At 38.5% G+C, this 17,924-nt stretch overlaps 2 protein-coding genes across 2 annotated transcripts; both read right to left on the reverse strand.

Annotated features, from left to right (window-relative positions):
- Window positions 1-1,495: 1,495 nt before the first annotated feature.
- LOC122639976 (protein phosphatase 1 regulatory inhibitor subunit PPP1R8 homolog) lies at window positions 1,496-3,977 on the reverse strand. The gene is made up of 2 exons (XM_043833045.1): window positions 3,359-3,977; window positions 1,496-2,607 (listed from the first exon to the last, which is right to left on the reverse strand). Exons 1-2 carry the CDS (start codon window positions 3,829-3,831, stop codon window positions 1,779-1,781), a joined length of 1,302 nt encoding a protein of 433 aa, XP_043688980.1. The 5' UTR covers window positions 3,832-3,977; the 3' UTR covers window positions 1,496-1,778.
- Window positions 3,978-6,636: 2,659 nt separating this feature from the next.
- On the reverse strand, window positions 6,637-16,119 carry LOC122639974 (C2 and GRAM domain-containing protein At1g03370). Its single transcript, XM_043833042.1, has 9 exons — window positions 15,661-16,119; window positions 14,118-15,365; window positions 13,429-13,611; window positions 12,952-13,235; window positions 12,747-12,863; window positions 12,227-12,489; window positions 7,863-8,031; window positions 7,222-7,494; window positions 6,637-7,028 (listed from the first exon to the last, which is right to left on the reverse strand). Exons 1-9 carry the CDS (start codon window positions 16,004-16,006, stop codon window positions 6,810-6,812), a joined length of 3,102 nt encoding a protein of 1,033 aa, XP_043688977.1. The 5' UTR covers window positions 16,007-16,119; the 3' UTR covers window positions 6,637-6,809.
- Between the last annotated feature and the right edge of the window lie 1,805 nt (window positions 16,120-17,924).

Here is a 17,924-nt window from a genome sequence, read left to right on the forward strand (position 1 = left end):
GACATCTACTTCCATTTACTTGGAACCAAATGGAACTTGACTGCTTGAGTTAAAAACTTAAAGGAAAATTACATGATTAGCTACTTTTGGGTTTTCATTTACAAAACTGTTCACCCTATGTTTGAGTTAATAAAAATAGACAAAAACAAGTTAAGGTCTACAAAACTAGACAAAATAACTTCTCTCCCTCCCACACTTACTTTTTTAGACATTTTTACCCCTATCATTGCCTTCTCGCCCAGGCATCCTTTGTTCCCTGCAACCCTACCCTTGTCCCAACCACCGCCATTCTCTGCTATCCCAAGTAACAGAGGGAAAAAAAAAAAAAAAGAAAAAAAAAAGAGATTTTTTCAGGGGGTACCTGCCAAGGAAGGAAGGAGAGTCACTATTTTGTAAAACTAAACTTGTTTTTGTCTATTTTTGTTAACTCAAACATAGGGTGGACAATTTTGTAAATGAAAACCCAAAAGTAGCCAATCATGTAATTTTCCCAAAACTTAAACTAGATAATACTAAACGTGGAAATAGGTGCAGTTCCATGTTGGATTTTTTAATCAAGAGTTAAGCATACAAGAGGGGGGAGGGGAAATAATAAGTTTGGCAAAAGATTTTATGCATGACCATGCATCATGCACTATCAAGCACAGACTTTTACCATTCGACAAAATGGGATCGAAATGACCAACACCCCCTATTTGACACATCGTAACTCACCCTTTGGTGCATGAATACCTTCCCCAACAAGTGTTAACCCACACAATAATCTAACCTTTTGTTTGTTTAGATTCACCAAGAAAAAAAAGGTGTCACGTAAATGATTAAAAAGAAGAAATACCAAAACAAAAGATATCTCACGTGGATCATTATTTCTGATATCCTTCTCATTCAGTATTCTGCTACCATCATCTTTGCCCCATCGCAGTAATGGCATGACATAATCTTCTGTAAATAACTTACCCAAAAAAAAAAAACTTCTGTAAATACATTTTTTGCTCCCCAGCCAGGAGCCCTTTGGCTGCCTTGGTCTATCTTAATCATTTGGGCATTTTGATTGTCAAAATAAATGGTACCATTCTCAAAAATTGATGGCCAATCTCAAACTGATGGCCCCTCTGAGAAAAAGGATTCAAGACCCCAAGCCAGACAATAGAATCTACATACTGTTGTCTGTTCCTCCTGTGCTAGTATATCGGCAAAAGCTGTTAGTAGATCACTAGAACTCAACTCCACCCAAATGAAAAAATCTAGGCCAAACTAAATAGACCTAGAATGCATTCCAAGAAGTCATTTCCAATTATTAATCTTTTCAGAAATAAGGTAATTTTAGATTACACATAAACATGAGAAGTCATCAGATGATGTGGATATAACATAAGCAAACATTAGAATTTCAGTGGAAGACTCGAAGTACATCTTCATTATACTCAACAAGAAGTATAAGAAGTTGAACCATTAAACAGCATCCAAATTGACAACCCTGCACTAAGATCACCTATCCATAAAAAAATTTCCATGATTCATTAACTTCATGTTTCTCCTTTTTGCCATTTTATCTTCCATGGGGAACATGGGATTGAGCCCACAAACTTAAAATTCAATGTGTTACATTACATGTCCACCCCCTCAATGGTGCTTGAATTTTGGTAGATAAACTCGCGAGGAATTACAACAAAATTTCCCTTGTACAAAAGAAACCACACTGCCCTAATGTTCTTTCAGTCTGGTGATTCCAACCATATGGTCCATATCATCAAATCACCGGAGGCTTCTCGCATTTACTACTCCAAATCCCCAAATAAATCATCATCATCATCGTACCCGGAGTTGGCATCTGCTTTTCCAATTGAGTTGCCAAGAGGTTTTCCTTCCGTATCTTTAGAAACACCAGGTTGCTCATCACCACTAGAAGCATATGCCCAAGATGAACCCACTTTCCCAGAGAATGATTCTCCATAAAGGTCATTATACATCCCACCAGTCTTTGGAGAAGCTTTGACTTTATTCAAAACTTGTTGCAGTTTATCAGTCACACCTTTTGGGGTGATGTTATCTCCTCTTGATGAGACATGCTCCTTCCCTTTCGGTACAACAGTAATCTGTACAAGGGACTCATACTTCCCAACAAGACTGCCTTCTTTCACACCAACTGGACCAGGTTCAGTTTCAACGTCTGCACCATCTGAAATCCCTACCACTTCAACCAACTCTCCCCCAACTTGATCTCTGAAAGCCACTCTTGTTTTCCTTATTCTTTTCGAGGCTCTCTCCAAAAACCTGTCATCATTGTCCACACTCAACGAGCTCCCTGAATTATCAGGAGTCTTGGACAATAAATCTGATTTACCCAAACCATAACGGTTAAGAATTGTGTTATACGCCAAAACAGCTTCTTCATCAGATGGATCTGGAGGAGGTGGTAGATTAATTTCTGTTGGTAGTGGAGGGGGAGGAAAAAGAGCTGCATTGTCCTTTCTCAATATGTAACTTCTCGTTGATGCAGCAAACCGCAAAGACTGTCCAACTTCAAGCTCAACCGGGTTATCCTTGCTTAATCTCTCATTTGCAACAAATGTACCATGAGCAGACCCCAAATCAATGACATATATGCTACAAGAGAAACAAAAGGAGTAAGAACCTAAAAAGTCACACACTTGAAGGAAAATCCTCCCAGAGTACTAAAGGCAATCAGCATAACATATGGGTTATGCCAATACATACAGGTTGATGGAGCTAGACACAATAAACCTAAAATGTGGCTTCCATCATTACTACGCACACAGAGTGCCTCTCAAATAAAACTCAGCCTGAAACCACTGAATGCAAATTGCATAATACAAACCGACTAAACTACATCCCTTGCTTCATATGGTTCAAATAGCCCATTAGAATTTTGACTGTAGCTTCTGTTATGTGGTGATGGTTGGGTAATGATTGGTGAGTTAATGGAAGTATGGAACACAAGCAGTTAAGCTTGTATTAATCAAAATGCCTCTCCTTTTAAAAAAATAATAATAATTCCATATACCAATTTACTAGTTGACATGTATTGACCTATGGATTCTGGAGCAACATAAGGTCAAGTAGCCATCATTTGGTGAAAGCATCAATATCATTTTTCTCATTTTCTTCTCTGGCCGAGGTCCATGTAAGGCGGATGAATGAAATAAACAGTAAATAAATTAGCAGGTCACATGCATGATTAATTAGGATCCAGATAAGCTTGTTATACCCTTAATGTTTCAAAGAAGCCGTAAGTTGCAATATACGCTAAACAATACACATGTTGTAGAATTGAAAGACAATAGTCAAGAAACTAAATAAGGTTAAGGGTAAATGAAGATTGATTTTTAGAACTTACCTTCCATTCTTGTGTGGAACAACAACGGCATGTTGCCGTGAAACCGATTGATGGTCAAGCACAAAATCACACATGGGAATCTGCCTTCCAAATATGTGCCTCCGTTTGTCTAGATTAATTCGATCAAGAACTTCTCCATCCTTCAAAACCTCAAGATAATAAACACCCGGTCGGGGCTCTATAGCCCAATCAGGAGGCTGCCATGTTGACTGTCCCCCTCCAACCTGAGTCATGTGCTGCGCTGGCACAACTGATGTTGCTTCATGTCCCAAAGTTTTTTGAGGAACATGGTGTTGCTGCTGCAATTGCGTCTGTAGGTGAAGCGGTTGAGACTTAAAGGATGGAGCAGAGTGGTGGGTAGATGCCTTAGAAATGGGTTCCCCAGATGCTTTAGAAGCTGAATTAAGGGTCACAGAGAATGGCTCTACGGTTTGAGCTTTCTTGAATCTATCAAGTCCAGCTCTCCCATACATTGTATTTCTTTCAGAAATGTCCTTACAGAAAATTCAGTGACAATTCACCTGATACAGCATTAAGATGCAGCTCTTCATAGCAACAATGTAGTCGAGCCACCTCGCATTGCACTCATCTCCAACCTAGCACAGCAGAAGGGATCTCCTCCAACCAAACCAAAGCACCATATCTATATACACAAAACATCCTCAACCGGAACAGTAAGATTAAGATTCAAAGTTCAAATAAACCAACTGAAAGTAAAAAAACTAATTAGGGGAGTACAGGGGTGATGGGCAAAAGAGAGAGAAGAAGGAATTAGTTATTCTCGAAGAAAACCCATTCATCTCAGTTGCTTTACCAATCACTAAACCCAAGAGTAGCAGATTAACCCTAATATGACGCAAATATTTAGATGACCCAAATCCCTATTCAGTAAGTAAGACATAAAGCAAAAAAGAGAAACCCTAATGCGTAACTATAAACGAATCCTCCGTTTTTATTTATTCTACAGAACCAGAGAGATGGAAGCAGACAGATGAGAAGAAATTAGCTTTTGCAAGTAGACATAGACATACCAAATAACACAAAATGAAACATAGCCCACGACAGATCAAAACTATGTTTTTTCCCCACATTTTTCGGGGGAGTTCAAATTATCAGTAAGAGTAACAAAGAAAAAAATGGATCAAAAGAATATCGAAATGAAGAATAAAGACGAGTTCCAGTCAGAGACTTTACCTCACACATCTGAAAGATACCAATTACTAATTCAAATCTTCTATTTTCAATATCGAAATCTATATATATATAGAGAGAGAGAGAGAGAGAGAGAGAGAAAATCGTTGAAAGCCAGCAGACGGGGAGGCAAAACTGAAAAAAGGAAAGAGCGACGAGAGAGAGAGGCTCTTCCTCTTGGAAGGGAATCACTGGTTCTTATATGGCGCCCCCTTTTCTCTCTCTCTCTCCTTTGTTTTTTTTTTTAATTTTTTTTTCCTAATAATTTCGCATTTACTAAAAATCTAAAATCACCCCGTCTTTTTTTTTTTTTTTACTTGAATCAGATGATCCTATCACAACCGTCAGATTGAGATAAGTCTTATCTGGTGGGTCCAGCTACACATGTTTGATCTGCGCAAGGATACATGGGAACGGCGATAACCAATGAGCATGGTTTGAGGTATCGGATCGGATCAGCCGATTTTGGCCGGATCGGATCTGTATCGGCCGAGACTGATCTCAATACCGATCCGATCCAGCTGTAAGGATAGGGGTAAAAATGTAAAAAAAAATAGTTTGTTTATAGGAAAACAGGGACAAACGTGTCATATTTGTTCAAGTTTGGCCGATCCCAATCCAGATCTGATCCGATCCAGCCGATACCGAGATCACGAACCATGCCAATGAGCCTAAAGAAAGTGCGACAACCAATTCGAGTTTTCAAGAGTCTGCTCATATCCAGAGGGTGGGACTTGGTGCAACGGTAAAGATTGCTCCATTGTGACCACTTAGGTTTGAGTCCGGAAACAGTTTATTTGCGAAAGCAGGGTATGCCCTACTCATATCTAGAGTAGACTCCAGAAACTGTAAGGTGTGGAGGACAATTGCTTGATCAGTTGGTTGGTGCCTTGTTGATAGAGTTCAGGCTCCCAAGACCTAGACTATGCATGTTCTTCCTCATAATTTCTCCTGTAATCATTTTAGGTCTACTCGCCTATACAAAAATTAGGGTTGGGGTATTTTTGTGCGACCGATTCCAACCGGCCGACAGCTTCCAAGTTTTAAACGCTGTCCCAATTCTAACCCTAAAAAAAAAATCCTGTCCTTAATTAGCTTGAGTATAGAGGCAAGGATAGACCAAAGTTTGTTTGGGCATGACAGGGATTACCAAGGTCTTTAGGGATCACTATCAGATCCCAGATTGGACTCTAGAGATCTTAATACCTAAATCCATGAAAACAGGGGTAGGGTTCTAAAATACATGAATTAGGTGTCAATAACCTACCTCTATATGTTCCATTTTATGGCTTTTCAAGGCTTCAGCCAAATATCTTCATTGGAAAGAAAGAAAAAAAAAAGAAAAAGGCAATGCCCATATATGAGTAGGAAGAAGGTTTGAGCAGAGAATACTTTTCCCTGATCAAATAATCCTTAATTTTTTGAGAGACAAAGTGGAACTTGATTTAGCAATACCTATTATCCATCGGAACATGAGAAAGCCAAAAGAAATGGTGGGGTAAAGGGAATTGAATTCTTATCCTAATAAATGTTTACCTCTAGAAAACCACAATGGTATTCATTGAAATGAAGCATCAAGGCACTTCTATGACCAAACTTAATATATTTTTTTTTTTTTTTTGGGGGAGTCAAGAACAAGGTCTTTCGGCCTCAAATTTATTTAAAACGAGAAGCAAAGTCCCTGCTTTTCAGAATAGCAGGATATAGAATGAAAGTAATGGCATTAAATTAAATAGAAAAGAAAATGAACCTTGTGTACAGTTATCTACAGTTGAAACTACTACTTATACATGTACATTGAGGACAAAGTCTATAATAGATGACTTCTCTCTCCAAGTTCTTGATTAAGATCCTATGCATGTCACTGGTCACTGGGATTACACTGAATTGTACAGCAACAGAAAAAGAAGCCACCATAATTTCTTGGTCCAGTCTTCTTAAAACCCATTCAGGGTTCCACATTCTATATTGACATGGAACGAAACGAAGAAAGCCCCATAAGAATAAACTGAGTAGAGCCAACATAAAGAAAACCTGAGCCGCTCTTGAGTTATAGCATTTCTGCAAACTGGAGTGTAATCATCTGCAGACCGCTGAACTTTGAAAGGTCTTATACACATCGAGTCATCTTCCAGAACGAAAGAATCCAGCTCCAATCAAATGCTCAATCCCCCAGGGTCAAGTTTTGGAATGAATGTGGTTCTTCACCGAAAAATAGGCTTGGAGAAAACTACCTCTGGTAGAGTACCAAGAATTATATCTACAGTGATACACCAGATCCACCTACTTTCCTGCTATGATATTCCTTTTCAACCAGACTGAACATCAACTTCAAGCGATCGTGCAGGTTTGATTGAATATTTATCGTGAGCCTATTCTGATGTTTGGTGCTTTTCACCCATGCAATGCCAAAGAATACTTTGATCTGACATCCCTTAGATTTCAATGGAAGATCCTCAGCTTGATACCTTAAATGAAGCTGCAAATGAAGGGGGAAACAGTTAGTCGTCAACCAAGGTTTTTAAGCTGATGCCTGCTGTGATCCAACATCCACTTACAACGAGATTTATCAGACGAATGTGTAACTCCATGCCTGCATGTGTGTGCATGTGTTTTTCTTTTTGTGTGTGTGTGTGTGTATGCTGAAAGAGTAATAAAGGAGGTGTTCATACATTGAAATGGTCAGCAAGGGGTACTCCTTGAAGGGTCATAACCTCTTCAATAATCCAACCGTTTCTGTCTGGAAGGGGGGATCTTTGCTGCGTACTGGTCACTTCGCCTTTGTAACCAGAAACATTCTTGTGTAGTTTGTAACAAATTTGCCTTTGGCATACATCATCGTTGTCCAATTCCCACAGTGTGCAAGAATATTTCTGACATCCAACCTTTTCCATCACTTGATAGTCCAAGTCACCACCACTGAACAACTCCATGAAGAAGTTGCTCTGGAAGTGCACCGAAACATTAGAAAGACAATATGAAAGTCAGCTACTGAAAGACACCATTCAAAATGCTTGAACTGAAATGGCCAAAATCCATGGCAAGACGGTTGATCAAACACCACCTTTGCCAAACACAAAGGCCTGCCATTGATGGTTTCTAACTAGATATCATAATCAGTTGATCTACAGCAACACTTTATTAGATCAGTTCTTGATTGCAAAGATCTTCACTAAAGAAACCATCAAATGGTGGATCCTGATGCAAAAAGCAGAAATAAAGCAGATATACACGTGCAGAAAATTCAACTAAAGTGTCCAACTCCATAACCCCCCCCCCCCCCCACACACACACAAAGAGAGAGAGAGCTCACAAGAAAAGGATGAACAGAGGAATAAACCTCTGACATGTTGACATCCTCCAGACTCAAGAAAGAATCACTCTCTTCAGTTTGGAAGCTCCTTGTTTCAGATGATTCGTCAACTATTTGCACCTTTTGCTCAGGACTCAGGGATCTTGCCTTCCATAGTGCCATGATTGTCCTGTTTGAATGCATCAAATGTCATATTCCAGTGCAATAAAGACCATATAAGATACACACGGAAAGGTATTATGTACTTTCACTTCACCCAAGTAAAAAAGAAAGTAAAGGTAACATGCAGAATCCATCCAATTTTGCAAGTCTAAACCTCAGCTATACCAAAAACACCAATCTGATCGCAAGGACACTACAGAGATCAATAGGGCAGACATGCATATCCAACATATAACAAGATCTCTGTTTGAAGAGATCTAAATTTTTAATGGTTTTTAAAGTTTAGAAATTTACATGAATTCCATCTTATTAGCTGATACTCCTGTGAAGGATAATTGATGTCACCAATATCTACGTAAGTTCTTATAAGAAATTCTATGACAGGTTTATTCTATAGTCACAAGAATGAAAGTGTTCCCAGTAAATAATTGCCAAATTTTCAATTTATAGGGAAAAAACATGTCAATGTGTCTGTCTTTGCGTATACATACATGTGCATGTAACAATGTACATAAGTACATTTGTATGTTCTAATGTCTATCTTAAGATCTAATCTTCTTTCCAGTTACCTAGTTTTATTCATTTTGAAATACTCATTATGAATAAACTATCTGCATCTTGCACATGCCTGAGAGAGAGAGATGATTTTTACTGGGTTGTATTTTATACTTTGGGGATCAACCAATTTGTTCCTAACTCTTTTTTTTTTTATTCTTCTTCTTTAAATCTTCTATAGTACCTGGTTTATAACCAATTTCCCAAAAGTTCACTCTTCCTTGCTCTTCAAACTTCTCAATTTTATTCAATTCTTATGTACTTATTTTTAACCCCAACACCTCCTTTTCATCAAAACTCTCTTCTCAGAAAGATAGATCGGTATCCTTCCTTGTTGCTAGATATAAATGCCATATCCACATGACCCAATTTGTGCACTAACTACCATAAAATTTGTTAGGTGCTATGTGCACAACCAGGGTTTAAAAACCTGGAATCGGAACCGACCTGTAGATCTCTAACCCTACCAATTCAGTCAGGACCGATCCGATATGGATCAGCTAGAATCGGAATCGGCCAATCCGATCCGATTTTTAATCCCTGTGCACAACAGAAATAAACAGTAGAATGGGAAATCTACCCACACATGAAGGTGCATGATTAGTATCTAATATGAGCCATCTTTTTATTTTATTTTTACCTTTATAGTGGAGGCCATCACTTGGTCGTATGATAAAAGCTCAGTTGCCAGCGTGAAGACGCGGGTTCAAGTTTGAGGGTGGCCACTGAAGTTGACAAACCGAAAAGGCTAGGACCAACTCCAGTTTACCAATCCTGGGACACTGCAAAAGCAGGACAGGCACCAATGGTGGGAATCTTCCACTTAAGTTGAAAAACAGAAAAGGCTCCTTGTTTCTATTTTTTAAATGGAAGAGGGTACCCCACGCTGCCAGTGTGGGGAATCTCCCATGCCACACCAATGGTGGCAGTGAATGTTATCATCCACATAGTGCCCACACGGTTAGGGGAGGAGAGAGAAAATAAGAAGAAAAAAAAACATGAGGAGGCGTATGGTACACTGGCTGCGTGGGAAGCTTTTTTCCTTTTTTTTTTTTAATTGTCTATTCAAGTTGAATTTAGTTTGTATGTTTAGGTTGCACTAGGCTGTGTACATTTTTGTGTGTGATTATACTAGTGTTTTACAAGTTTCTAGTTTATTTTAGACAAAATTTATTTTATTGTTCCACATTCTTCTTTACTTTCGCCTATTTCCCCGAAATTCTCTCAATTTTACTCACAAAAATAAGTGGTAATTTCATTACATAGATTATAGTTCTATGGCTGAATTGATTGGTTAGTATTAATTTTTTCTTCTTATGGAGAGCAAGGGGCGCCTGGACTCCTAGGTGACGCCTTTTTAACTATGAAGGAGATACTAATCTGCCTAAGTATAATAATATGGTAATTTCCATTGAATGCCTGACTTGTAACCAATGGTGTTATCTTTTTCTTTTCCCCTCCAGTGGCGAAATCACTTGGTTGATAATGGGGTTTCTAGTCTCCTGATTGAATAGAATCATTAGAAAACCAGAATTTTAGGATCAAATGGAAAAGAAACGAGAACCAGAATTTAAAAACTTTAATAATTTCAGCAAAACAGTTCTGATGTGTTTGAAACAGCAACCTAAAGGTCACTTTAACAGGGAGATGAGACCTACAAAGTTTGACCCAATTCTGATGGTTAGATTTGAAGACATGGAGTAAACCTACCCCAACAGTTCAACAAGGAAAGCTTAAAATCTGCAGTTTCAACTAGGGACCTTCAGAGATTCACAAAACAGAGATCATTTAGGAATTCAGACAGAAGAAATAACAGCAGAATGTAATCAGATTCAGCAACAGTTCAGGGTTTAAAATTAATTTGATTGTAACTATAAGTCTCTAACTAGGACAATCAAAGTGGTCACGGGGTAAGGCTGCGTACATTATGACCCTCCTAGCGGGAGTCTTGTGCAATGGGTACGTCCTTTTTTAAACTCTAACTAGGACAACCAGAAATCGCTGGAAAGTTTGGATTCAAAACAGAAACTGAAATCTGAGAATAAATATATAAATCAAAATCACTAAGGAAACTGTAACCAATGATCAGTTTAACTAAGAATAAACTGAACTGAAAAATTCTGATAACAGTAAAACTGGAGGAGAAGAGTTAGGAATTCTGGCCTGAATTGACAGAGAAGAGAAAGAAGAAGGATTAATGATACCAGATTAGGAATCCACTGGAGTATCATCCAGAATCCATCAGGTATGCTACTGAATCCACAGCAGCTTGTTTCAGAAAAAAACTGAACTCTCTTAATTACCAAAATCAATGTGTGGGGCTGTAGCCCTTACATGAATTTATAACTGTTGCAAAACCCTCTCAGAATCAAAACAGGAAATACTAAATTCAATCCTGAACTGAAAGAAAAAGAAAAAGAATGAAACAAACTCAGATTCTACCTCAGATCGACCAGCTGTTTGGAGGTCCTAAATCAACTAGGACTCTGACAATTAAAGAAAACCAAACAAAAACAAGACTGGAATTACAAATCCTAATCCAGCCTGACTTAAACCAATTAATAACAGTCAGAATGGGATAATAAAACCTAATACTGAACTCCATGACAGACTAGGACTAGGATTCCTAGAGAGACTAGGAAATCTGGAAAGTCCAGAACCGCAGGCTTCAGTAGGCTTCTTCTTCCTCTGGTATTGCATAGGTTCTGTATCAGTTAAGATAGGTAAGACCATATTACAGTAGCCCCATTTATTATTTTCAGTTGTTAAATGATCTATGCATTGCATAGAGATATGCTTGTCTATTTGTTTCATGTTTAATTTTCAGTTGGTTTTATTGTTACTTGTTAGGTTTTGTTCTCTCGTTTTAATATGTCATACCAGTTGCTTACGTGTCAGGTTTGATGCTTTTTGATTGCTCTTGAAGGTTTCTATATACTGAATAATATAGAATTCATGATATAGATAGGGACCAGTATCCAATTGGGAATAACGGGGTTTTGATGTCTCACAACTTCAAATTCCATAACTAGATTAGAACATATTCTAAGTGGTGAAACTCAGACCAGCCCAGGCATAAATTTGCACCACATTGGGCTGGTCATCAGGCTTGGGCTGTATTCCAAATTCATCAATTGCCCAACCGAGCCATCCTGAGTTGCACCTCCACATATTCTCTTGGTACTGCCAGTGTCCCAGGAGCTAATTCAGAGTTATTTTTTTGGCCTCTAAACTTAACATAGCTCTATGCCGTTCATAATTTCCAATGTACCAATGTCTAGAGTAGCTAGATGGGGAAGTAAAATTAATCCTTGTTCATACATGGGCTTCTCTGGTATGAAATCAGCCACTGCAAATAGGTTCATTGCTCCAGCCCAGAATACAATCAATTCGGCATGGGCTACGTGAGCCCCGAGTAATTTACTACGGGAATCACTTTTGCTTTCTTTTCCTCTGGCTACTAAGATGTTTCAGTTCGCCAGGTTGTCTCTCGCCTGCCCATGGATTCAGCAGCAGTTCGAGAGTGCATGCGCATGTGTATGTGTGTGTGTGTGTGTGTGTGTGAGAGAGAGAGGAGTTGAGCCGAAAATAGGGGAGAAGAAAAGATGAGGCAGTTCTTGTATTAGTAGATTGAACATAAAACGTACCTGTGGCCCTTAGTAAATGATACAAAAGACTGGAAATGAAACTTCAGCCTGCCTTCCTCGTCTCGTGTCTTTGCACCATGTTTTGCATCCATACCTCTGCCTTGGCGGAGAGTAATAATAATGCCTGGACTGCCCATTGATGCCAATGTGGGAGGGACTACTTGAATGTCTTCAATGTCCTCCCAGAGAAAGAAGAATTTGGTTCTATGTCCAAACATGTTTGTATGATACCCAAATATTCTTGGTGACAGAAAGAGGCGGCCCTATACAGAAGTGACTAGGACTCAGTAAAGATTAAATATAAGGAATGCTAAACTCCCAATAAGATTGTAAGAATACTTCAGAGCAAATGTACAATGCAACGACAAAGAATGGAACATAGGATTCAAATCTCATCTTACTAAATACAGCACAAGCAAGACCTTAAAAAGTGAAGGGTGTCATAAAAATGTCAAGATCTCTAATGATCAGAAGTAGCAAACATCCAATAACATAACTTAAACATTAAACATAACAGCACCTGCAGTGGCATTTTGCGCTTCAAGTGACAAGTAAAATCATTGATGAGAAATTCCTCTGGTGGAAGCCCAAACAATTTTTGGAATGCTGAATTTGTTTGAGGCGATCGCAAATTTATCTGCAGTTATTTCTGATCGTTAATAACAAACAAGCACATAAGCAAGAAAGTGCTAGAAAAGATGTCCCAGGGAAGAACAACCATGCACCTTTTTCCCGACCTCCTTCTCCATCTTTGTTAAATATTCTTGAACAGCATTGCTGCCTTTTGTATTGTTCAAGAAAATTCTTAGGTGCAACTTAGACTGGCAAGCTTGAGCCAATTTTCCTTCAAGAGGAAGCCAGACATCCGCCAAATCTGATATATTAGATTTTACAAAATTGATTTCCGCATGTCCAAGAGATACAGCTTCATCAAAAGGTCCATCAAAATCATAAACTTCCACATCGAGCACTGATGGAGGCTCATCCATTGCATCAAATTCAAATATCTCTGCAGGTCCAACAGCATTTTGACCATAAATGAATACAGAGAACTCTAAAATAGCATATCAGGTCCAGCATACAAAAAATATTGGTCCAATTGAACCAGGATTGCACAATGGCAGCTCATAATTATGCGCAAAGTGACAGCTCCATACAGCACATTGATAATAAAAGGAAAACCACAGAAGAAGATAGCTCACCATTCCACTGGGTATCAAGTTTCTGGAACTTGATAGAACTGGATCTTGTTTTTCCATTGCAAGTGAAGACCACATATGGGTCTGAGAACCCACTTGAGTCCACAGCTGCTAAGTTACATCCTTCCATCAAGACAACAGTTAGCAACCAACCATCCCCTTGTGCCTTGAGACCATGATCACTGCCTGAAATTAACAACATTAAAGGAAATTTTCTTAACAAGGACATCAATTATTCAGGCTACAAACATAGATGAGAACAGTAAATTTTAGCAGTTAATCACAGCAAAGAGATCACTAAACAGTCTGGTTCCCAGTAAGTAGAAAACAACAAACATACTAGAAAGATGCAAGAGGAGCATGCTGAAAAATAATAGAATAAAATAATACAAAGAAAACCGGGGGGAAATAATTTAGATGACTGACACCTGACCAGGAAAGACAACAGGTCCAGATTCCAGTTTCATCTAAAAATTTGCAAAAGATACACCAAAGGCCAGAAGCTTATGGCACAGTCTGAAACTATACATTGTAACTGCAGTGTACAATGAACAGAGATTTTCCTTAAAAAAATTATTAAAATGCTATTTAAGTCAATGCAAAGCTTTCCATAGGACAAAACAGCCTGTGAAGGCTCCAAGGAAAAGAATTTGCACAAATAAGCTCAAGGAGTGTTTTGACTTGAAATTTACCTTTTCGTCCTCTGGCCTGCATGAAACGCGCTATCAATTCAAAAACCTGCTTGCCCTGAAGAACCAGAATCCCACACACTATCACTTCACCAATTGAGTCTGGCAAGTCTAGCCCATTAAACTCAAGCCCTTGGACTGCGTTAGGCACAGATAACAAGATGTGTACTAGCACATACAAGCCCAAAAAAATTGTGGATATTACAGTGAAATTTGCAAAATATTGAATTCCAAGCTTCCAATCCGACTGTGGTTGCACTTGCAAATCAGCCAAAACCTCATCCTTTCTAGAAACCAGCTCCTTCATCTCAACGGGCTTAACATTCTGTGATAATAAATCTGCAAACTGTTCATAGTTGTCCTTGAGACCTTGTCGTGCTCCATTTTCTATCATACCTTTCATCATAGTGCTCTGCAGAAAATTCATCCGCCAGGAAATTACCAACCTTGATGTTTGTTCTCCTGAAGAAAGCTCAGGTCCAGGTGTTATACAGAAAAGCAACTCTATCTTAAATGTGCTCCCATACATAACGTCTGGCGTGCTCACACTTACTGAAACTGCAAAAACTTTCCCATTGGCTTTCAAATACATTTGCTCCTCGTAGGCTTTCACAGCCTTGATTAATTTAGTTGCAGCCTTTATATACGTAACTGATCTTTTTAAGTTATCACTGCCATTTTCAAATTTCCAAGGCCCTTCTTGCAGTTCTGTCGTTCCCTGGAACTCTGCCAGAGATTTCATAAAATTTGAATCAGGTGAGAAGAGTAGAGAATTCAGGTCCAGTGGAGCAATGACATAAGATTGATCCAGAAGTATCCCGCCAGGTAAATTGCTCGGATCTTCCCCACCAGGGTCTCTTTCCATCATGATCCTCACTGATTCTCCAAAACTACTACACGATGACTGCTCTTCAAATGTGTCCTCAAGAACAGCAGGTTTTGGCATTTCAGGCAAGTTTGTTGAAACTGTAACCTTACTGGTCTTGGATAATGTATCTCCATTTTTAAGAAAAAGTTGAACAAGCCGACCAGCAAACGTATATGAAGATGTCTTATCTTCCTTTGCAGAATCAGCTTCCTCAGTTCCCATAGCAGAAGGTGATCTAGAGGGTCCGCTGGAAGAATGTTGAAGTGATTCAGTAGCTAGGTTCGAAGGCTTCTCAATTTGTGGAGCAAAATCACCGGTAGAGGGCAATGGCTGGTCGAAGTTAGAATTGCTTTGAGATAATGATATGGTCAGAAGGATTTCACCTGCAAGTAAAGCGAAGAACAACTTTCTGGGATTATTATACCAGTAAAATTTAGGTCAGTTGAAACAATCTAGGACAAGAAGAAGAAATAAAGATCCAATTCAATTTGTACTAGCGAACCAGGGAAGGTGCCATTTCGAAGAACAATCTACACATTGCTGATTTTCGAAAACAAGAAGATAATTTTTTTTTTTTAAAAAAAAAAACAGCAAACGAGGAAGACAAAAGAAGACGTCCCAGAAACCCAATTAACAGAATGGGGGAAATCTTAAGCCGAAGTAGGACGGATCACTTACCACATTCCCTGTTCTTAGATTTCTTATTCTTGGGTTTGAGAGAGTACCAAGCAGGGCCAAGAGTCTTGTTCTCCGCTTCGATGACCTTAGCAACGGGCACTTTCAGCTGGCCCACAAAATCGTCGTAGTACTTATCTTCATCCAGAACACAGACGAGGAGCTCCTCCTTGAGGTCTTCAACCCAAAAAATGAACTCTTCTCCCCAATAAGGATTGAGGTTCTTCTTCACCACCTTACTCTTAAACCTGTTCTTTCCGAGCTGCAATCGAACGTAAGGATCACTAAAACCATTGGGATCCATTGCAGGTAGATTCCGCCCTTCGATCACGCGCACTAAAAGCTTCATGACTTCAAAATATGAACTTGAAATCGTGGACAGGTTTCCCCGGATGAAAAGGGGAGGAGGAGATCAAAGAAATTTGATGAACAAACAAGACGAATTAAAGATTTGAAGAAAAAAAAAATGGAAAATACAACAAGGCAAATGCTTTATCTGTTTACAGTTATCAATCAGTCAAAAAATAGTAAAGAGATGAAGTCTGATTGTTACGACATAAAAATTCATTTCCCGCACAATTCGGAAAGCAGCATACAATAAAAGACAAGCATAACGGAAATGTGAAAAAGAACTGAAAAGAAGAATGCAGAAGAAGGAATGAGATCAAGCAGAAGAGTGGCCAGAGAGAAGAAAAAGAAGAAATACAAAGCAAAGCAGCAACAGAAATATGGTTAACTTTTTTTTCTTAATTTGCAAACCGAATTGCAGGGTTTGAGAGGAGATAAAGAAGGAAGAAAAAAATAAAAAAACCCTAGTTCTTCCGTGAAATAAAAGATAAGTTTACAGAAAAATATTACAGAGGACCTCAACGTCAACTTCAAGTGCATGATTCATTTTCAACGTTGGATGAAAGCGAGAACGAGAGCGAGAGAGATAGAGACAAAGAGAGTTTGAAACGATTTATGTGCCCTTATTTCTAAAGCTATAAAGCTACAGAGTTTGAACATAAACGATTTCTCTCTCCCCCTCTCTCTCTCTCTCTCTCTCTCTCTCTCTCTCTCTCTCCCCCTCCCTCTCCCTCTCTCTCTCGCTCGCACGCACGCAGTCGCAGAAGACTTTTTGGAAGCTTTGAATGAGTAGTTAATTTATGAGAAATTAAAATATCTGAGTAAACGCCTAATCAGAAATTAAATCCTTAAACAAGATATTTAAAAAAAAAAAGAAACCTAAACAAAAAGATCAGGTTTGACTCATGCAAAGTTGGAGGTTCCTTATATATGTTCTTAATAGCAAAAGCCAAACGGTCTGGTCATTGAGAGAGAGAGAGAGAGAGAGAACGCGCTTACGTCTCCTTCCTTCCTCCGTTGGTTCCCCTTTCTTTCTTTTTCAAAATTAAGCAAAAGGCATTAGTTTTTGGGTAAATTTTTCATCATTCAAAAGAGAATGTCATCAACAAAGGTGGTTTGATGTTATTATTAGATTATTAAAATAGTAAAACTGATCGGCTTGAAAGGTTGATTAACCCCTTTTGAGCTAGCGTGTACATTTGACCAAAAAAAAATATGGCTTACACCCCGCAATGGGGTTTATCTCCCAAATCCGATGTGGTGGATTTCTGTTATTGTGGGATGTGGCTTTTTGTTATTTTGTGGTTCTTATACTTGATAGTTTGATAGTGGGAGCACTCACAATCGATGTGGGAATATTACCTCAATAGTATTTATTTGCATTTTACAATTTAAAAGGTTGGTTAACCCTTATGAGTTGGTATGTGCGTTTGAACCAATATATATATATATATATATATATATATATAAAATAAAGGAGATCATTGAATCCAACGACTAAATACTTGGAATTAGGATCCGAGCCAATCTCAGCGGATTTGGATTTGAATTGGATCGAAATCAGCCAAGATCGGTAAAGAAATTGTCCGAATCATTCCCAATAAGAATTAACCCTCGAATTTTATTAGGAATCAGAAAAAAATCGATCAAGAATCAATATCAATGAATAATCTAACAAAATCAATCCCAATAAACCCTAACCCTAGTTTTAATTTGATACAGATCAAAATTGGTCAAGATTGCTGAAGAATCTATCATAATTGATCCTAATAAGCCCTAATTCTATTTTTGAATCAAGGATCGCCCGATTCCAGATGAGTCTGATCCAATCCTGAGTCTTAAAAACATTAATTTAGTCCTCCCCTATATTTAAAAAAAGTTGAAATACTCTTTTTCAATCCGGTCAAAAGGTCAGATCT

This window comes from Telopea speciosissima, chromosome 9 (assembly GCF_018873765.1).
Source record: "Telopea speciosissima isolate NSW1024214 ecotype Mountain lineage chromosome 9, Tspe_v1, whole genome shotgun sequence".
Classification (NCBI taxonomy): domain Eukaryota; kingdom Viridiplantae; phylum Streptophyta; class Magnoliopsida; order Proteales; family Proteaceae; genus Telopea; species Telopea speciosissima.